Raw genomic sequence first — 23,191 nt, 5'->3', positions numbered from 1 at the left:
CAAGTTCGGATGTGAACATAATATAACACGTCCTTCATTTAAACTAGAACTGTACTGTAGCCAGGCCAACTATTATGTTTTGTTATGTTATGTTATGTTTTTGATTTCCCTCCCCATTATTTTTTAAAGAACAGTCTGGATAAATTTGTACAAACTGATTATACTAAAATGTATTGTATATTGTCCCCCCTCACGGAAATTCCCTTGTATTGTCCAGCAGCTCATAGCTCTGCCGTCAGGTGATTACCACGAGACCAACGGCTTAATCCCCCCTAGCTCTACTAAAAGGGAACCACAGGAATTGGAGGCTTTCGAAAATAGATTATGAAACCGACCGGAACGCAGTGTGTATTCTTGCTCCGGGTGTTTCTTCATAGATGTTAAGAAGTTATCAGTCGATCCAATTCGAAAGATTCACAGACAGGAGGGCCGTTGCAAAACGAGATTCCATGCCCTTCTAATAAGGGAACGAATTACCCGTCGTATTGCAGTAAATTTGCGCACAGATCGATTAGTTTCGACTGGTTAGAAGAAGTGCAAGATGATGGAGATGATGAAGGCGCCGGGTCTATGTGGGCTGCTATGTCTGTTCCTGTGGACACACTCCATCTCGGCTCAGTTTCCACGAGTCTGCAGCACCGTGGAGGGAATCCTCTCCAAACGCTGCTGTCCCGCCATGGGCTCGAATCCCGCCAATGTGTGTGGGAGTTTATCCGGGAGAGGGAGCTGCAGCAACATCACGGTCGATAGCAAACCGTGGAGCGGACCGTACCGACTGAAGAACGTGGACGATAGAGAAAAGTGGCCGACCAAGTTCTTCAACCAGACCTGCAGGTGCACCGGTGAGCAAAGGACAACGTTAATAAGAATAAGAAACACCTTATTCACAAAGTAGCTAATGTACGGTCAGTTTATCTTGGTTCAGACGTAGCCTAATATTATATTTTATTACACTGTATGTGCTGGAGTTCATCTTGTTCAGACATAGCCTAGTATGGCATTACACTGTAAAGTACATGCACAGTTTATTTGAAATACCTATAGTGAGAACTGAATAGATTATTATGTGTTGACTGTAGCAACAGGTGAATTATTGCACTATGTTGCTTGCAATTATGGGAAACAAACACAAACCTTTTCTAAAGTCATGATGTTTGATGATTGATCATAGATTTAGGCTATTGACTGAGCTCTTTTCACACACTTAGAGTGCTGCTATTTTTAGTTGCTTGCTACTGTAGCTACTGTATGTTGGTGCAGCATTTTAACTTACTCCACTGTTCCACTTGCTGTAGTTAGTTTGCTAATGTAAATGTTAGATATTGATAATGTAAATGTTATATCTCTATAATGTAAATGTTAGATCTCTATAATGTAAACACTAGATCTCTATAATGTAAATGTTAGATCTCTATAATGTAAACACTAGATCTCTATTATGTAAATGTTAGATCTCTATAATGTAAATGTTATATCTCTATAATGTAAACACTAGATCTCTATAATCTAAATGTTAGATCTCTCCTCTCTATAATGTAAACACTATCTCTATAATGTAAATGTTAGATCTCTATAATGTAAACACTTATCTATTATGTAAATGTTAGATCTCTATAATGTAAACACTAGATCTCTATAATGTAATGTTAGATCTCTATAATGTAAACACTAGATCTCTATAATGTAAATGTTAGATCTCTATAATGTAAACACTAGATCTCTATAATGTAAATGTTAGATCTCTATAATGTAAACACTAGATCTCTATAATGTAATGTTAGATCTCTATAATGTAAACACTAGATCTCTATAATGTAAATGTTAGATCTCTATAATGTAAACACTAGATCTCTATAATGTAATGTTAGATCTCTATAATGTAAACACTAGATCTCTATAATGTAATGTTAGATCTCTATAATGTAAACACTAGATCTCTATAATGTAAATGTTAGATCTCTATAATGTAAACACTAGATCTCTATAATGTAAATGTTAGATCTCTATAATGTAAACACTAGATCTCTATAATGTAAATGTTAGATCTCTATAATGTAAACACTAGATCTCTATAATGTAATGTTAGATCTCTATAATGTAAACACTAGATCTCTATAATGTAAATGTTAGATCTCTATACTATGTTTATTTGTTTGCCTGGGGGTGACAACAACGATGATTTCCCAGCTGTTGTTGGATAATAAAAGTTCTATTGTATTGTATTGTATTGTATTCTATTCTAATAAACGAGTTATATTCTGTGTACGTATTCAGGTAACTATGCAGGCTTTGACTGTGGCGTGTGTAAGTTTGGATGGAATGGCGCAGACTGCGGCGTGAGGAAGACCCTGGTGGTGAGGAAGGACATCCTCACTCTGGCTCCTGGAGAGTTGCAGCAGTTCCTGGATGTGCTGGACCAGGCCAAGAACACCACACACCCAGACTACGTCATTGCCACCCAGCACTGGCTCGGCATCTTGGGGCCAAACGGAACCGACCCCCAGTTCACCAACATCTCCATCTATGACTTCTTCGTCTGGCAACACTACTACTCCGTTCGAGATACCCTCCTCGGTAAACAACACCCCCCCCTGCTGTAAAAATTTTGAAATGCACAGTGTGATTGAGTCGATAACATTTTATAATCAAGTGAAGTCAAATTGAGTGTTCCTTCATTAATCCCCTTGGGGGGAAAAACAGGCGTCATAGCAACATGGGGGACGGGGGAGGGGAGGTACAGGCAGGGAAAAAGATAATAGTAGAAATAATAATAATAATAATAATATAAAATAATATAAATAATCATATAGTATAGTAATATAATGTAAAAATAATAATAACATTAGAATAGAACATAATAATAATAAAATGTAATAAAATAAGAAAATGCTGTATATTCTATTGATAACAGTATTCATGGTATACATAGTAGTAGCACACTGCGCCAGAGTGTGCAGTGTTTAGTAATTAAGAGTCCGCCTAACACTTCTCAAGTTCTCTAGCCGTTAGTTCTCCAACTACTGGCAGCAGTCCATGCCCACAGTTGTGGAGCCTGATGGCTACTGGCATGACGGACTGGCAGAGGTCATTTGTGGTGTGTGTGTGGGGGCGGGGGGCCGGGGCATAAGTGAAAGTCTATGGCTGAATGTGGCTATGGCTCCTCACCTTGGCTATAGTTAGTAGCTAGTAATAGTTAATATATAGTTCATTATTACAAAACTATTACCAATTGATTATGTTCACAGATTAGATTGCCGTCAACCCAACCTTTGTGCCTTGACTGAAGTTTGTATGTTATATGTATGTAATAAATTACATATGCCACTAATGCCAGTGTTTACAGTATGATCTTGTGTTACTATATAGAGGTGTATTCATCTGAAGCTTTGTTTCCCTCCTAGCCCCCGGTCGGCCATTCAAGGCCATTGATTTTTCCCACAAAGGCCCTGCCTTCGTCACCTGGCACAGATACCACCTGCTCAGCCTGGAGAGAGACCTACAGGTATCATGACATAAGATAAGATACGATAAGATAAGATAAGATAAGGGAAAATAAGAGAAAATAAGTACAAGAGAGACACTTTATTATACCCAGCACCTTCAGTAATACATACTGACATATGAACAGGAGTCAATAATACATGTGTGATACTATTGTGCAGAAATATATGTGTAAGAGATATACTACATGTGTACAGATATAGTAAACCTGTTTCATAAACGGCACGGGGCACCGTTCATTTCAACAAAGCTCATGATGTGTTCTTCTGTTCCCCTGCAGAGTCTGACGGGGAACGACAGCTTTGCGTTACCATACTGGAATTTTGCCACAGGGAAGAACGAGTGTGACGTCTGTACCGACTCTCTGCTGGGAGGACGCAACCCACTCGACCCCTCACTCATCAGCAACCAGTCTCGCTTCGCCAAATGGGGGGTGGTGTGCGACAGGTTTGTCACACAAAATAATAATAAACCCCCCGCCCCCAAAAAAGTGAAAAAAATAAGCTTGAATGCTATGTATTACGAATTACATTAAAATGATAAAGGAAGATCCACGAAGATCAATACATGTGGTATAAAAGGTAGAATAGAAATATATCTTGGGTCAGGTACAAGAAAAGCTCCTAAGATGTTTTAACCATTTTCATAGATAAATGAATGGGGGTGGGGTGTCAATGAACATTGTTTGGATTGAAATAAAATATCGTCCTGTTTCAATTAAATGGAGTAAGTTCTACCCTAATGCTGCCAGGATTTAGGGATCCATTCCCACTGAGACGATCGCAAACTGAAAACTGAGGTACCCTTGCTACAGGAACTTTGGATAAAAGCACGTTATTGAAGACCATGTGACGCTAACGTCACTAAATTATTAATTAAATATCGTTGACCACAACTGAGGACACAAAAATGTAGTTTACAAAAACCATGACGAATTCTCTCTTAATTTATGTTGACTAAAACAAGATGAGACAAAATAATTATAACTTTTAGAATAAGTCACGTTATTATTTCAGCATTTCTCATTTCCGTTTCCGGGTTAAGCTCAGCAGCGTTTATGGCTAAAAGCCAAGCTACATAACATACGTGAGGCTAAAAACCGTGTCCCAGGTCTCTCGTGACTACAGCTTATACCAATAACCATGAACGGAATCTGCTACTCTCTCAACACTCCTGCGGCAGCCGAACAGTTCTACCAAAAGAACATAGCATTTAAGACGACGGAGGCTGAGATGATGGCTAGGCTAATAGCCTGGAAGTCGGGACCTATATCCCAGACACAGACTTGCTCTCTTTCATCTGTGTACACCCACTACTATTCAACATTACACATGGATACAACAAGGACAAGACCACGTTCACTTAAAAAGGTAATGGTATGAAAAGAAAAGAAACAGACACGTACTAACACTGAGATTGACCCTGCTATAAGTTATGAATCCGTTTAGCGCTTGAAGCAGGCACGTTGGAACTTTAAATCGGTAGGGGTGCGGCCTTTGAGATATTTTTTTTTTCTTTTGCGCAGTGGAGAAAACAGTCGGGACACATTTCCTTTAGTCTAGCCTGTACCCCCCAGACATGTTGTTGGCCCCGTCAAAACAGTATCCTATCAGCCTCTCCATGGGCAGGTTGAGGCGTAAAATAATGTCTTTTATACACAAAAACAGCGTCTCGGCTGTTGTGTCTGGGCCGGGCATTGTAATAAAACCCCAAAAGAAGTTCTGAGCTTCCAAGTTGTCATCGGCGAACTGTATATTACACGATAATTGTTCTTTTCCAGTGACATCAGTGGTTCCGTCAGCGCTCAAGCCAAAGAATGGGCTTTTGCCGGCTTTGCCTCTAATTTGTCGCTGAATATCATGGGCAAACAGCTGTAAGATTTCGTTTTGGATGTTGTTGGACATCCAGTTGTCTCTCTTTTGGAGCCAATTCTTCAACTCGGGATCAGACTCGGTGCGCACTCTTTCCATTATCAGCTGCCATAACACCCCATCCCTATTTGCATCACCCCTCAGTGGAAGCCCCTGGCGCCCGAGGGGGGGTATAGGGGAACAGACTCAGTTAACTCTTCAATACCTGATGCTGAGGCTGAACCTGTCGTCTCTGTCTCTCTCTGACGTTTATCAGATTTAGTGGGACTGTCACTGGGACCGGCGGGACGTTTTGAAAATAAATCTGATATTTTTATTTTCTGCAAGTGAGACATTCTGTGCTAGCAAAGTCTGACTACTATCTAAAATCGACAGACTGCGCAAGCACTGTATCACAGTAGCTCAGTGGTTCCTGGCGCGTGGGAAGGGCGGGAGACGGGAGGTGAATACAATTAGTTGTTTCACCTGTCATTCAATCAGTCTGTGACAGTCTGTCATCACTCTAAAATCTACTCTGCTGCAATCTTGTCGGTTTTACACATATGATTGTGTACGTACAGTAGTGTAATGAATGAATGAAAACTTTATTTAACAGATTGGAGAATGGCTACAGTATGGCTCAATACACACAATATCAAAATGGTGAAGTGCTTTGAGCAGGATAAACTTATAATATACAGTGTTACAGTTATACAGTTACAGTATATAATATACAAATATATAAATACTGTCATAAAAAAAATATATATATATATAATTTTTTTTAATTCTTTGCAATAACTGCCGCACCCCCCGCACCCCCCCCCCCCCCCCCCCCCCCCTTCCAACGTGCCTGGCTTGAAGTGCACTAAAACTTCGTAATGACTTTTTATTTTTCATATAATGTTGGGTACATGCTCAATAGAGTTAGAATGCTCCCAGTCTTAGGGGCTGTGATATTTTGTTACCACACTTTATTGATTGATTGATTGAAAAGTTTATTAACAGATTGCAGAATGGGTACAGTACAGTACAGCTCAATACATACAATTGTTAAGGGGATGCAGACCAGAGAAAGACTTTCGTCTTGTTTACATCAGGGTCCCCCATTTTCAATTCATCATAATATGACATACATGGCATACAGATAGACAGTACTGCTACATCTATACATGTATGACATATCAGATTTGCAAATACAGTACTGTTTGTGATACAAAAGGTGTCCAGAAAAAGAGTGTATACATTTGACGTAGAAACTGTACATTGGGGGAGGTTGGGTGGGTGGGGTGGGGTTGGGTGGGTGGGTGGGTGGGGGCTGTACATTGGAGGTGGGGGGGGGGGGGGGGACACTGTACACTGTACTTATGCACATAGAAGTGCGGTGGCAGGTTCGCTAAGCTAATGTTATTAGCCGAATGCTCTAATGGGGGCCGCCATTTTAAGTTTAAAGTGACGTCAGCGATCTACGGTACGACTCGAGGGACAAAAGGGAATGTGTGTGTGACGTGTGTGAATCAGTGCAATCAGTGTGTACTGTGTATTTACACTATCATAATGTTCCTTTGTTGAAAAAAAAAAAAAGCCATTTAAATCAGAATATGTTCCATTCCATGTCTGACTATTTCTGAATCTATTGACCATTTCAAGGAATGTTTGGTTACTATTGGGCTTCTAGCCTTCTACTGAACTTATTGTGAATCAGCTGATAGGGTTTTGGCTAGACTATACTTAATAAATAGAATTGCATTATTTACAATACAAATTTAAAATGCCTTTTTTTCATTAGCGAAAACTAAATCTAGACAAAAACAAAAAAGACTAAATCGAGACTAACACTGACTAAAACTAAAATGCTCAGACATTTAGTTGAATAAAACTGACTAAACGAAAAAGAAATGCAGATGACTAAATATGATAAACGAAAAAGGAGCACTTGACACATGACTAAGACTAAAACTAAAATGAAAATAGCTGCCAAAATTAACACTGTTGCCTATAGGACTGTTGTTATGTACCACAAGCCTGATCACTCCTGTGTCACTGTGCAGGCAGGCCTGATCACTCCTGTGTCACGGGGCATGCAGGTGAGGGCTGCCAATTAGCCAATTAGTGCTGATTGGTTACCTGCTGGGAGCATCTTTAAAACCAACACTGGTAACACACATGCAGGGTCGGTGTTTAGAGGGAGAGCTGTCACATTCTTCCAGTCCGTGTCCGTTGGGTTTACATTAGTACTTTAGTTTACATTTACATTAATAGTTCCTTGTTATAGTAGCATTTTGAGTTAGAGCACAGGGTTTTGGTGTTGGTTTGCACATAGGTTGCGTGCCCATGAGCCAGGGTCGTAACAGTTGGGCGCTCGTCCGGGATATTTACCCCTAGAAATTAGTTTGGTGTTTTTTTTTTGTGTTACACGGGGGGTCATGGTATTATGGTTTGGGTGGTGTTTGTTACATATGGTGTAACATGGGGGCTTGAGCCATTTCATCAAACAGATGAGTATGCCGTATTTGTTTGTAATTTGATGTAACTACTTATGCTGTTAAAATATATAGTTTAGTGGGCACCACATGTAGATGGGGACATTATTTTCTGGTTATTGGTTAGCGTCCTGTGCACCACGTACTCCTGGGGCAGTCAGGGAAGGGATTAGCACCATCTGCTTGTCTGGTACCGTATCATGTACTGGATGGGTGGATGGTCAAGTATGATCTTTGACTGGTAGCAGGTAGAGCTGCCGCGGTATTGATTATTTCCTTATCGCACAAATTTGCAAAATATTTCCTACCGCCGCGGTTTTTACCGCACGCACACAAAAAAAAAAGAAAAAAAAGTTTGAATGCATTTTTTTTTTTAGTAGTAGTCTACTCTTTATAGCATATAGCCTATAGCCTGCCTCTAGTCTAAATGTCTATCTTTAGAGGATGACTTTGCAGCATGAATATTGTTTGGGATTCGGCAAGCACGCATTAGTTATTGAAAGTGAAACACGGATGCGCAGTTCACTCGGTGTCGCGGGCACCCCCCCGACCCTTTCTTATTATTATTACTATAAAGTTACTACTTTATAATAAAGGCATTCGTTTTGTGGCATTGACATTATATAGTTATGCGTTCAATAACATCAGCGTATTTACCGGACCATAGCAAGCAATACTCTATTCATATCTCAGTTCCTTTCTTTGCTCAGAGCGTGCTGACTGCTGAGTTGTCCCATTCTGCGGTCTGTTAATAACGTTTTCAATCAGACAAGTGTATAGAACGAAGGGCTTTTATTATAACATTCGTTGCAGACAGTAAAATCATTATGTCTCGTTTAGTACTCCTGAAGAGCGATGATAGTCCACTCCGGCGGAGAGTTAAAGCTAACGTTATTAGCTGTTGTGATGAACTGACATTCAGGACGTAAAAACGTGTGACGCGTCTCTCTTCTGACCAATCAGTGGTCTGCAATGTTTCACGTGACTTTTCTGGTACCCAATAGGGTCGCTTGGAACCGCGATAGACGAGTAGGGTATATCTGCAGAGCCGCAAGCCCAACGAGAGGAGGGTAAATTATTATTATTATTATAAAAACCAGCGGTGACGCGGTATTCAGCCTACTCTGCGGTGGCCGTGATGTAACAGCGATACCGCGGTAATGCGGTAATCGCGGCAGCTCTAGTAGCAGGTGTGGTTGAAGATGGTTAGGTCTACAGGGCATTAGTTTAAGGGTAGGTAGATTAGGGCGGCCAGAAAACACAGGTAGTGTGGTAGGGCTTGATTTAGAGTTTCTTAGGGTAGACATGTGGTGGGCCGGTTTTTTCTGCAGTTTAGACGTAGAAGCATATGTAGTAGGGGTGGACGGTATAAACGGTATACGGTATAAATGGTATGAATTTGCTCTACGGTATGGATTTTGAGTATACCGTGTAACCGGTAGTGCAGCTCTAAAATAGCAATGACGTCATGTAACCACAGCGCGACTATTTCACTCGCATTTGCCCCTAAAAATAGATAGAATTAGTCATAGATAATAGATATGTGCGAACTGGAAAAAGTTATTTAGGAGGCTTCGCGCAGTGGGCGTGCCAGCCCCTACCGCACGCATGTAAACACGGGTCTAGTAGTCTAGTGGGACGGGACACGGGAGCTGTCGGCGTCTCCCTGAGCTAACGTTAGCTTAGCTACCGTTACAAAATGACCCAGTCAACTATTCACTTTTAGTTTAATACATGATGGGGCATTGTCTAACCGAACGGTATCTAGTCGGCCAGCTACCGATAGCTCCTGACATCAACACACGCTCCACAAAGTCTAGTACTAGAGACGTGTATGCTACCTGTTAGCTCACGTTAACGCAAATTAGTTCACCGTTCAAAACGAAATGTCCCATTGAACTAAATAATTCACTGAGGCGTTGTATTAACGTTATATATGCAGTAGCTACAGATAGCTCATGATATCAATGTCTTATAACACTGATTCGATGCGTATTCGAGCTGAGGGCTTGCTAACGTTATAATACCAATACAATAGGGTCCAGGTGCAGCGCCGGAGAATCCTGGCCGTAGCTCTGCTCGAGGCTACTAGAGTATAGGTCCAGGTGCAGCTCAGGAGAATCCTGGCCGTAGCTGGAGGCTACTAGAGTACACACAGACAGTGGAGCTTGTTGCGTGGTGGCGATGTCTCGCAGATAATACCAGTACAAGTCTAATTATATAATATATATATTTTATAAAAAATAAAAATAAATAATTATATAAAAAAAATTTTTTTTTATCAAAAACAATGATACCGTGATATATACCGTTACCGTCTATGCTTCAAATTATACCGTGATATACATTTTAGACCATACCGTCCACCCCTAATATGTAGTCATATCAGGTTAGAAGGCGCACCTGTTTGGAATTGTTTGTTGGATTTATTTTGTTTGTTTGAGGGTTTGGTGAGCATACCTGGTAGCACCTAACACCCTGCGTGTATGACACGTCTATTTAGGGTGGGTGTGTTTTATTTTTTATTTTTTGCAACCTAGAAAGGTGTGCTCCGTAGAGCTCACATTTCCACCGCGTTCCCTTCTGGTTGTTATTATTGGCATTTAGCATTCTTCAGTGGTTCTTCAGTGGTTCTTCATGGTTCTTCAGTGGTTCTTCGTGGTTCTTCAGTGGTTCGTTAGGGGGGTCTTCGTGGTTCGTTAGTGGTTCTTCGTGACTGTGAGGTAAAGTGTGTAGCTTGTGGTGGCTGGTACAGTGACGATGGCTTCCATCAAGGACTTTGTTGATCGCCCGTCTCATGACATGTTGGAGAAGTTTTCCAAAGAACAACTTCTAGAGCTTGCTGTACACTACAGGGTAGAGCTTTCTGCAGGTGAGAAGCGTTTGAAGCCGACTGCCTTGTGTGCTTTAAGGGTGTTACTCATTAGGGAGCAGGTGCTTGAGGAGAGGGTGGAGGAGCCTCCTTCGTCTGGCGCGTCTCCGCTATTACCTGGTGTAGAGGGTGAGTGGAGGATTAGGGAGTTGGAGTTTAAGGAAAGGCAGCTAGAGCGAGAGCGTGAGGAGAGGAAAGAAGAGCGTGAGCTTAAGGAGAGAGAGAGGAAAGGTGAGCGTGAGCATGAGCGTGAGCGTGAGGAGCGTGTGTTTAAGGAGAAACAAATGTTGCTGGAGCACGAGCGTGCACAGAAGGAGCTTGAATATAATCATGCTGCCTTGCAGGCGGGTGCTCTGCATCCAGAGTCACGTTCCGGTTTTGATGTAGGCAGGAATATTAGGATGGTACCTCCATTTTGAGAAAGACGTGGAAAGATATTTTCCCCTTTTTGAACGGATGGCAACCACATTGAAGTGGCCTGATACCGCCTGGACACTGCTGCTGCAATGTGTTTTAGTTGGTAGGGCACAAGAAGCCTATACTGCTCTGTCCCTTGAACAAAGCGCTGATTATGAGCTGGTTAAAGCTTCCATTTTGAGGGCTTATGAGTTGGTCCCCGAGGCCTATCGTCAGCGTTTTAGAGGTTATCGCAGGTCGGAGGGGCAGTCTTATGTTGAATTTGGAAGGGAGAAGGAGAACCTGTTTGACAGGTGGTGCACTTCTCAGAAGGCAGAGTCAAGAGAGCAGCTTAGGCAGTTGATTCTCCTAGAGGAATTTAAAAGATGTGTTCCTGATACCGTTTCCACACATCTAAATGAGCGTAAGGTATCGAAGATAGGCGACGCCGCTGTCTTCGCTGATGAGTTTGTGTTGACACACAAGTCCGTGTTTTTGGAGGACTACCGTGTTGAGTCCGGGGATAGGCGTCCTGTTCAGGGGGGCCGTTTCCCAAAACCTGTGTCTGCTGGTCAGTTAACTTCACCTCCTAGGCGGGGTGGTTCTGCTGGTGCATTCCCAGAAGGGATTATCTGTTTCTACTGTAAAGAACCTGGTCATATCGTTGCTGGGTGCGCGGTGCTTGAGCAGAAAAATTTCAGAACCGTGGCTCTGGTAGAAACCATATGCAGAACACCTATGCCAACGTTAGATGGGGATGGGGGAAGTATCAAACGTGTGGACAAAGAGCTCGAGGGTTCCTCAAGGTTTATGATGAATGGATTTGTTTCCCTGACTAATGCACTAGAGTCCAAACAGGCTATAACAATTTGGAGAGATACCGGTGCTTTTCAGTCCCTCATTCTGGAGGGGGTTTTGCCATTTTCAGAAAACTCTTCTTTGCATTCCGGTGTCGTTGTTCGGGGCTTTGGGGGTGGATTTGTGGATGCACCTTTGCATGAGGTCACGCTCAATTCTCCCTTAGTATCAGGCAATGTTGTTGTGTGGGGGTATGTTCTCACATTCCCATAAAGGGGGTGTCCTTCATTCTAGGGAATGATTTGGCTGGTGACAAAGTGTTGGCTACTCCGGTTGTAACTCCCATTCCTGTGGTTTCTGAGGTCTCTAATGAGCTGGCACAGAAACATCCAGGAGTGTTTCCTGTGTGTGCTGTGGCACGAGAAATGTCAAAGGACAAAAGTGATGTTGTTGATACTTCGACTTGGGACATTACACTTAGTGACACATTCTTTGTTGAATTAAAATGTGTACCTGTTGAGAATTTTGGAAAGCACACTGTGGATGTACCTCTGCATAATGATTCTCTTGATTGTGGCTTTGTGTTAGGCCCGGTGGTGAAACCAGAGTTGACATGCGTGCCGGAGAAGCATGTGACAGGAGATGATATGGCAGCGCAGTGTCTCAAGGTCTTCCCAGCCTGTACGGTGGCTGAGGCCACGAACGAATTCAGGCCTGTACGCTGCGACGAGATCGTCGCAAATTGCCCCCTAATTTGGCCGGTGCGAATGAAAAATTATATCTACTCGCAAGCTTGCGAATAGTGATTTCACCCCTTCATTCGCATTTCACTACACTAACATTAGCCTACAACCAGGGCTGTACAGGCGACATAATGTTGCGGTTGTAATTTCATTAGACAGACCAGCGCGGACATTTAATAACATGCAATTTAATTGACACGAGCAATGGGCTAACGTTAGCTGGTGGTCCCGAGTGAAGCAGGGACGGCGGAGCTTTAGGCTAACGTTAGCTGGTGGTCCCGAGTGAAGCAGGGACGGTGGAAAAGTGAGGAAAGGGGGTGGGTTATATTGACAAGTGACAACGCTTGACAACAGAAGTTTAAACATAACTTCATATTTATTAGTTATTCGTTTCTGTATATCATCCACTTTCCATCTCCGTGTTTGACTCTTCCTGTTTACATTCGAGTGTGACGTCATCACCTACGGCAGCTTAGACGATCAAAACGCGAACCTAGAACAAAACCGGGGGGGGGGGGGGGGGGGCTGGCTCTCTTGTGCGTTCTCGCCCCCTCTCTCTCTCTCGCTCTCTCTCTACATTCAATGATTTAAAGTAGCCAAACGTTACAGACAGTATAAATACTAACTGGATAGTTGATGATAAACATTTAATTTCATTATCTGAAATATTCTAAAATCATTAAGTCTGCTATAAGCCATTATCCCTTTGTGTGTAATTATTATTTTCTCACAGTAGTATATATATATATATATATATATATATATGTGTGTGTGTGTGTTTGGCTAAAGTGGATAGAAAACACAGTACTGTGCAAAAAAAGGGCACCCAAGAGTTTTTATATAAATAGTCTTAGATGTAAATAATTTTTTTTATTAGTGTGTCAGTAGACTACTCTTAGTACATTTTCATTAAATTATTTTTTAAAGCATCTTCATGGTTTAATAATGCAAACATATGTTGCAGGGACTTATTATAATCATCATATTGGCGTGACTGTATGCATCAAAGGGTTAAATCAAGCATTTTAAGTGCTTTAGGAAATGTCAAAATATTGCGATATATATTGTGTATCGTGATATGGCCAAAAAATATCGCAATATCATTTAGAGGCCATATCGCCCAGCCCTACTATAATGGTAAAATAGTTATTTAAAAATGTGCCCCTAAAAAATATTCTTTGCCCCTAAATTTCTCATTTAGGGGCAAGTGTGCCCCTAGTGAAAAAGCTTAGCGTACAGCCCTGGAATTGGAGGATGAGTGTGGGAAGGATGCTATGAGAGGTGCTGTTGTTTCATGTGACACCGTTCTAGTTGGAGAGGCTACTAAGCCTGACTTAGGCTGCCAGCCTTCCCACAGTAGCTCTATTGTCCCTAATGTTTCACTTGTGGGCAGGGATGGTCCCAGTATGTCAGTTGATGATTCTGACATTGATCCACATGTCCACACTGATTCTCTGCCATGCACTAGGTGTGATGGTCAACCTAGTTACCTGTGTCCTGTGGAGCAGGAGCCGCCTTCGCGACCTGGTCTGTTGAGTGGCAGCCATTTTGATTTTGATCAGGACAATGTTATTTTGGGTGACGCCATTTTAGATGGTGTTCCAGACGTTTTTGTGACTGTCGTACTGCCATGTTCCCGGTACGCTGGGGCTGTACCTGAGGCGGTACATCCTACTCTGGATGTTCACGGTTTGCAGTATCCTGAACTGCCAGTGCCAGGTGGGATGGATATGGGCGCGGTGGTGGTATCAGTGATCTATGGTTTTTGTTGTGCTGTGTTCTGTTCTGTTGAGCACAGTTGTCTATTTTTGACAGATCGGTATCGGTGGAGGGGCCTGTTGAAAGGGAGCATACAACACGGTTGGTGGTCATGTTCGACAGGGGCCGACCCGCTATCGCTGTTGTGGTAGTGGCCCTGACAACTAATGGGTCACAGTTTTTTTTTTTGTTTTGTTTATGGGTTGTTGTTTGGTGGTTGCCTCTGGGGCAACCAGTTTGGTGGGGGAGGTGTTATGTACCACGAGCCTGATCACTCCTGTGTCACTGTGCAGGCAGGCCTGATCACTCCTGTGTCACGGGGCATGCAGGTGAGGGCTGCCAATTAGCCAATTAGTGCTGATTGGTTACCTGCTGGGAGCATCTTTAAAACCAACACTGGTAACACACATGCAGGGTCGGTGTTTAGAGGGAGAGCTGTCACATTCTTCCAGTCCGTGTCCGTTGGGTTTACATTAGTACTTTAGTTTACATTTACATTAATAGTTCCTTGTTATAGTAGCATTTTGAGTTAGAGCACAGGGTTTTGGTGTTGGTTTGCACATAGGTTGCGTGCCCATGAGCCAGGGTCGTAACAACTGTCCTCAACTAAAGACATTCTTAGCCTTCATATGACTTTGTCGACTGACGTCGGCTTGGGAGGTAGAGCAGTTGTCTGGTAACCCGGAGGTTCCCGGTTCGATTCCCGCTCTCGGGCAGCATGTCGAAGTGTCCTTCAGCAAGCGCACCTTGCATGGTTGCCTCCGCCGTCGGTGTGTGAATGTGTGAGTGAATGGGTCAAATGTGAGGAATAAATTGTAAAGCTCTTTGGATAAAAGCCCTATATAAATGCAGCCATTTACCATTTGATTTAATCAACAAATCTGAAAATTGTGGTTTCCCCACATACAGTAGTATCGTGCAGGACATTATTCCATATTACTGGAAATAAATCCCTCAATATGAAACAACCACTAATCCACAAACATGGATTGAAACCACACAGACCCACAGTGTCACCTGCGCAGAGTGAGTGACCACAATTTTCCATGCATACTCTCCCGGCGGCAGTCCGTGCGCTCGCCGTGGGAAAAAAGTCTTGACTAAGACCTAAACAACTGATTAGTCTACTTATCGCCTAAACCCTGTGAGTTCAAAATGTACAAGGGATTTACCTTGGCTCACAGTGTGGTGACCTACCAACACCGAACTAATTGACGCAGGACTAGTGAAACTGTCACAATGGGCTTTGTCTGGGAACAGCTCTTGTTGTGAGTTTAAAGGGGAATTTGTAACCAATTGTACGAATTCTCAAATCCTCCTGTGCCCCAAATGTTTGTGTGAGCTCTTACACCCAACGTTTTGGTTTTAATTTGGGTTCAGACCCTCTGGTAATGCTAGACTACACTGTTAACATAGCTACACTAAAAAAAAACGTACTGTACATGTCTGGCAGCAACAGTTTCCAAATGACAGTAAAATCAAATACATTTACAGATATTTACAACCTTTATTTTAATGGTTAATATTTTGATAAAAGCTAATTTACTGTATTTGTATGGTATTTACACTTAAAGTAGAAAAACAAAAGTAATCTGTAAAATAATACAGTGAATTCCTGTGATTATTTTTTTAACAGTGTACATCTATGTAGGGCCTATATACTTTGGGTGTAAGAGCTCACACAACCATGTTATGGCCTCATGAAGTCAGAGCCCCATTCACTGTCTACGGAGCAGCCCCAGTACATCACAGATCGGAGGGATTCTCTCTCTGCTTTCTGCTTTCTGATATCCATTCTTAAAATGGGTTGCGTTCCCCTTTTCCCCCCGCTTTTCTTTCTCACATCCTTCGCCTTCTCCATTCCAGCCTGGATGACTACAACCGCCTGGTGACTCTCTGTAACGGCAGCGACGAGGGGGTCATCCGGAGGGGGATGATGCAGAGCCCCAACGTCATGCTGCCCACCATGAACGACGTCAGGAGTTGTCTCAACCTGCAGGCCTACGACAGCCCTCCCTACTTCACCAACTCCACCTTCAGCTTCAGGTAATCCATTCTTGTGCAGTAGCCTACACCCTTCTGATTATAATCAGTGCAATTTATTAGAGGAACACACCGACAGGATGGGAAATGCGCTTACCGTCTTCTCTCGGCTGCAAGCTAGCCTAGCTTAGCAAGAATGGATGGAAGCGGATACGGACCAGCTAGCTGGAGTATTAAGCTAGGCTAGTGGTCCATATCCGCTACCATTAATTTAGAACATTTACACAATATTAATGAATCCAATTTACCCACAATGAAAAACCAATATAAGGTCAATATTTATTATATTATAATAAAGAGTCGAAAAAAAAACTATAAACTACAATCAAAACTGGCACCAAAGCAGGGATGGGTGTAGAACCATATAGCTAAAATAAGCCCACAACAACTTTCACTTCTACAAAAACATAGGCTTGTGGGAAACACTGAAATGACTCTATCATGGTTATTGTTTTAATACCAATACTGTCTCTCAACCCTCACAGGAACGCTCTTGAAGGGTTTGACAAACCAAACGGACAGATGGACGGAACGGTCAACAATCTGCACAATTTGGTCCACTCCTTCCTGAACGGAACTAGTGCTACGCCCCACTCTGCAGCCAACGACCCCATCTTCCCGGTCAGGACCTCATTATTATCAAATACAAATATAGCCACTGTAAAAAGTTTCTTTTTTACTTCCTGCTTAGTGGGTTCCTGCACTATTGCTCCAATGTTGCTCCACCTCCAAAAGGATTTTTTTATTTATTTTTTTAAAGTTGTAGACAACTTTCCAGACAACTGACAGGTACCTGCCTAGTTTGACAGGCACTAATCTCCTGTTATACCGGTGTTCCTCTGTAAAAGTCAAATTCTAGGAAATCATTTTATTTTATCTTTTAAATTAAGGATCTTTTATTGAATAAAAGTTATATAAAAATCACTAAGATGTATCTGTTTTTGCTAATGCTGCAGGTGCTCCATTCTTACACCGATGGCATCTTTGATAAGTGGATGAAGAAGTATATCCCACCGAACTCCAGCTTCCCAGATCAAATGGCCCCTATTGGTCACAACAAGGATTTCAACATGGTCCCCTTCTTCCCTCCGGTCACTAACCAGGAGATCTATATAACGGCTGAAGAGCTGGGCTATTCCTATGCCTTAGAGCTGGAAGGTAAGCTATTTCTTAAAAGGCCACGCCAGTCTCTTTGACATGTGGGTTCCAAGTCATTCTTGCCTTTATACAAACAATTCAAGACACCCTTCTTTTTCCCCCCAATCGTTTTTAAATTGGTACTGTAGTTTAAGATTCACCACTGCTATTAGCTTCCAGTGTATCTGATAATGTGTCTTAAACACCACATAAACCCATGAAAGGAGGGGGGGTTCAGGAAAATAACTGCACATCAGGCATTTTAGTCAGATGTGGTGACTTTCATGGGTTTATGTGGTGTTTAAGACACATTTTCAGATACAATGAAAGCCTATGGAAACTACACAAACATTTGTAATGGTAAAATACTTGGAACCCACATGAAATGAACAGACTCACTGGTGAGTAAGGTCACAAAGGGCCTAGAATCCTAGATGCAGTGATTTATATGGGCCTCCCTCCTTACAGACGACTATATATAGTAATACAGTAAATTCCTTTGTGTACTTATTTACTAGACGTTATATCTTGGAAGAAGGGGGGGGGGGGGGTTGCCCTGTGGGTTCCCCAGCCTCAGTCCTCCTCTAACCCGTTTGTTTCCATCCCTCCTTGGACAGAATGGGCTCACATTTAAAGACTAAAATAAAGCTGATTAATTATGCCCATAATCTCACACATTCCAATTTATTAACTCAATACCTCTCAAACCAAAGGAATTTGTACTAAATACTAAAGAAGATTATGGGGCATAATACTGTATATCAGGGTGTTCCTTAACACATTAACTGCCACGCTTATATCCATCAATGTATGATCACTGCCACCAGTCTAAGCCTATGGAGATGTTCACCTTCTTTGCAGGGCTATAACTTTTTAAATTGTATTGCTAAATTGACATTACTATGGCCCATTCAACATCGATTCAACCCATTTAACATTAGCTATCGTTCAGGATGTAGGAACATTATACTTTTTCATTCATATATTCATACGAAAATACCGTCTAGAATATAAGTATGTTTTTATCGTTTTCTGCAGTAATTCCTAGAACGCTAGTTATAGGCCTAAACGCATAATGTAGATTATCGATTGCAGTTTATTCGCGATCCACGCTATATAAAAAAATCCAACTGAATACGATCCTAAACGTTATGACTCATCATGCGCAGATGAAGGGGGGGGGGGCTCGTTTATAATTCCGTGATCGTCAGTAAATGCTTTATGTAGTATGGGTGATATATTGATCAGAGCGGTTTGCATTAATAATAATAAACAATCACGCTGAAAGTAACGTTACTGTCCTCCGTTCGCCGATGAGACTGGAGGAAAAAGATCCCACTTATTTGACGTCGATCGACTAGATCCATTTCCGGTTTGTATGGCGCAATAAACGCCCAAAGCATATCGATTATTGAGTTATGGCAGCGATCCATATACACAGATGTGTGTCTAGAGTCCCGCAACAATATGTGACTGCCGGACGCATTTCCCAGATGCACAGAGATCACCAGAGATCCATTTCCGGTTGTAACTCGCCCGATCATCCACCAGGCGGCGGTATTGAAGCATTGCACGGTTGTGCCGAGTCCCACTGTCTCAGCCGAGGCTGGGCGAGGGAATTATGAATACCATGGCAAACAAATGAAATATGATCTCAATAACGTCGTACGCCGTGGAATGGCGGAATTCGCATGACCTTGAAACCCGTCTTAAGCCGTTTTTGGCGGTGGATGTGTTAATGACTTCCCACTGTTATTAACCTCTTCCGCCCGTGCGGTCTTGGGGCAGACCGCAAATGTCATCACGTGATAAATCAACCTCTGCAGACTGTCTGACAAAATTATCGTTTTTTTCCCCCAAATGTATTCAAGTATAAACATCATAACTATGTCAAAACAGCAGTTATATTATAATGTATATTATCATCAATATTTCATTTTTAGCATGGTGTTATTATTCACTGTCAAAGATACAAAGAAAAATCATAATTAATATTCTCCTATGTTTCATCACAATTTAAGCAAGCCTAGTAATAGACACAATATTTCTGACACTGGGAATAACATGCAAAAACATGCAAATGAACCTTGTAGAAGTGGAGCAATATTCCATTTACTTAGGTATGTATTTTAGGCAGATTTTCAGAAAATAGGGCTCCGGGCTTAACACATTCAGGGCCATTGGGATGAGTCTAATTAATGTCAAGAGGACCGGGGAATGTAAACAAACGTGGGGCTGTTTCTAGAGCTAAATCTATACTTTATAGTATTGCTATCTGTCCATTCTCATTGTCAATTGAGTCCATAAACCGTCCCTTCAAAATGGCTTAAAGAAAAAAAAATGCATCAATAGGTTCTCATTTTATAGCGCCGTGAATATAAGCGTTATACCGGATTTGGGACTAGTATATTTTCTGGAAGGCTAGATATAGGGCTAATAGCTGCTAACGTTATATCCAATGGCATTTCCGTTTTACAGATGCTACAGAAATAACTCAAACTGCATATGATCGACACGATCCCAAAGCATGTATGCATGAAAGGGGGGGGACGGGACGTCGTTTCTTATTATTGATTACCAATAACCGTGTTCGTCTAACTAGCCACATAGGCCGATCGCCTGGATGGCTATCAAAACAATGCCCGATCGGGCTGTAATTTACGTGAAAAAGATCTTACCATGAGCCGGTTGGATCCCCCCGAGCATTTCCCCGTTATCGATCGCCATCTGGTAGATCGATATGTCCATTGGCTGATGATAAATCCCCTTATTTGATAGTGAAATCCGCAATTCAAAACGTATCCCGTGCAACAGACAATAGCTATCGCTTCATATGAGTAGAAAACTATACATTAGAGATTCAAAAAAAGAAAGACAACTTCTGCCACAGGGAACACTCTATTATCGCGATAGCGCCCCTAAGAGGATCTGGCCGGTATTGCATGTTGGCGAATTCAAAGAGTAGGGTAAATCTGCAGTGCCGCTCGGCGACCTTGAATAGGTTATTAAAATGGAATAAAAGCAATAACAACTTGCCACGGATATATCCGTGCTTCTGTCCACAACGGGTGGAATCGAAACACTGAGATCTCCGTGCTTGGGCGCCATTGTGTTAAGAGGTGTTATTATCTTTGGAATAATGCATTACTATCATTTTACTTTATTCTATAACATAAAGAGATCTTGGGGCGGCTGGGTGGCGCAGAGGACATTGCGCTCGTCACCAACGCGCAAGAGACACCGGGTTCGACTCCGGCTGTCGGCGTTGCCTCCGGCTTGGGCCGGCCGTCATACTAACTTAATTGGCAGAGTTAGCGGGTGGAAGTCGATGGGTGGTAATCTGGACGTTGTGGACAGCGACTCCTACAGGTCGGTTGGGGGACGCCTGCACAGCAGAGACAGGAAAAATGGCGGGGGTAGTGTGAGCCTCCCACACGTTACACCTCGCCAAATGAGAGGCCGCGCTGGCAGGTGAAAAGATATGACAGGCTGCCTCCACATGTATCGGAGGGGACATGTGATGCAAGGCCTCCCTACAACGAGCCAGTGGGGGGCATATGCGAGCAACGTTCAAGACAGGGAAGGGGAGAATTGGCACGGCTAAATTGGGATGGGAGAAAAAAAAGTTTTTAAAAGAGGAGAAAAAGTGGATAAAAAAAAAAAAACATAAAGACATCTTGGTTGATAATGGAGGATGGAGTTGACAAACAGAAAAAGCAAGATGATAAGGATGCATTATTTCCCATACATGAGGCCAGAATCTAATCATATTATGCCATTTAGTAGATGCTTCAAACACCAAAGCATGGTAATTAATTAGTAGGCTACATTAGACTCCATAAGTTTTAGTGTGAATGGTTATGAATGTTAGTGACACTCTACAGGGCCACAGTGAGACACAGTGATCACTTTTCCAAGTGATAAATAGCTAGCTGCAAGATTACAATCTACCATGGTTTCAATGAAGATTGCCAACAACACTAACATGCTATTTTAGGGAAACTGAAGGACAAAGCTTTTTTGCCCTCAATGCCTGGTAGAGAAAAAAAAACTATAAATAAAAATGTATCCCTTTTAATGTTCTTCCAACCCCCCACAGAGACGACCGACGGAACCCCCGTGGTTGTGTTGGGATCCACTCTGGGAGGCGTGTTCATCGGTCTCCTGGCCCTCCTCCTCATCTTCGTCCTCTACCTGCGACAGCGGAGAAGCCGAGGCTTTGAACCGCTGATCAAAGCGGACTTCAGCAACAAAAAGTACACAGAGGAAGAAGCCTGAGAATCCACACGCTGGGGTCGCAGGGTTCAGTTCCCTTTCAATCCAATTAATTCACAGAGTGGATTTTCTTCCGATATTGAAAGAGGTTTTAGCGCGCGAGAAAGGTCATTCCTATCCAACCTATTAACAAATCAGTGAGAATGAATAATCCTTTTGCAACTTCTATTTACATTTTTACACAGTTGAAAGTGAGTTGACCCGTGCCCTCTGTTCCACAGACTATTTTGAAACGTATCAACACTCACAAAGCCCACCTATGACACACGGTATGGAGATTCACAAGCCACGATGTATGTATGACACACACACATGCACACACAAAAAGAGGAAGTGAGAATCTTGAACACATAAGCGCTGTCATGTTTTTTGACGACGAATCGACTTGAATTTAAAATAGTCTCAAAGGTGATATTTCTCGCGCTCTTATGTCCTCCCACGTTGTTATTGCTGGGAACTTATTACAATACGTGTTCCTTGTGATCTCTGCACTTTCCATGAATAATCATTTTTAAATGAATGTGTAATATAACAGATTTTCGTACCAGCCTTGTTCTCGGCAATGTCACGGAAACTCACATTCCTTTGAATGACCAGTTTGGAAACATTATGCCGTACTTGTTTTGTCCTGGTTTGTTTGAGAAAAAAAATTGTTAAAAGGAGAGTCATCGAATAAGCTTTTGGAATCTTTTTAATAAATATTTATTCTCAAGAAGAGTAACAAAACACGAATGCAATCATCTTCATTGCATTGAAAAACAGTAAGGCATATTTGTTAATCTAGATCTTTACTGTTGTTGCCGCTCGGAATTAGTTTTCAAACTCCAAGCATTAGACTTCATCACCACCAGGAACTCAACTCTTACAGTAAATGCAATGATTGTAAAAAAAGAAAAAAAAAGTATGTTGACGAGTACTGTGATGTTTTTTCCTTATTCTGTTTTTGACATGTTGATCTGTAGACGTCCATTTTCAATATTTTATTGCAAAAATATTACCATTAAAAGTGCAATGATACAAAACTTATAAAGGGCATCCTGTAGGGTGATTATTCATGATAATAAAGAATCTTCTCCAAGGGTCCACCGGATTTGAACTCTATTATTTCCCCCCTCCTTAAAATGTACAGTACCTGTCTTCAGCCCCACCCTCTTTTTCTCGATCCTCCAATCACAACCGTCGGAGCAACAGTTGTGATTTGAGGATCAAAAATAGTGCAGGGCTTGAGATTCAATTCTTACACCATGAACACTAATGCCAACTTAATAATACTGAAAAGGCAGAAAAGAAATTTTTTCCACCGATATACTGCAAAGCCCACTGGATAAGGGATAT

The 23,191-nt window shown here is 42.0% G+C and overlaps 1 protein-coding gene across 1 annotated transcript; it reads left to right on the top strand.

The window, feature by feature from the left end:
- The first annotated feature begins 318 nt into the window (after window positions 1-318).
- On the top strand, window positions 319-22,939 carry dct (dopachrome tautomerase). Its single transcript, XM_084309742.1, has 8 exons — window positions 319-842; window positions 2,275-2,574; window positions 3,402-3,502; window positions 3,782-3,948; window positions 16,268-16,447; window positions 16,930-17,065; window positions 17,401-17,602; window positions 21,681-22,939. Exons 1-8 carry the CDS (start codon window positions 542-544, stop codon window positions 21,857-21,859), a joined length of 1,566 nt encoding a protein of 521 aa, XP_084165868.1. The 5' UTR covers window positions 319-541; the 3' UTR covers window positions 21,860-22,939.
- Window positions 22,940-23,191: the final 252 nt, after the last annotated feature.

The sequence above is a fragment of the Notolepis coatsorum genome, assembly GCF_963971535.1.
Source record: "Notolepis coatsorum genome assembly, chromosome: 3".
In the NCBI taxonomy this organism is placed as follows: domain Eukaryota; kingdom Metazoa; phylum Chordata; class Actinopteri; order Aulopiformes; family Paralepididae; genus Notolepis; species Notolepis coatsorum.
This window is presented reverse-complemented; position numbering and strand designations above follow the sequence as displayed.

Excerpts from the sequence above, each read along its gene's own strand:
- dct (XM_084309742.1), top strand. The coding sequence starts at position 542 with ATGATGGAGATGATGAAGGCGCCGGGTCTATGTGGGCTGCTATGTCTG. Across the intron at positions 843-2,274 it reads CCAGACCTGCAGGTGCACCG|GTAACTATGCAGGCTTTGAC; the intron begins GTGAGCAAAGGA and ends GTACGTATTCAG. Across the intron at positions 16,448-16,929 it reads AACTCCACCTTCAGCTTCAG|GAACGCTCTTGAAGGGTTTG; the intron begins GTAATCCATTCT and ends CAACCCTCACAG.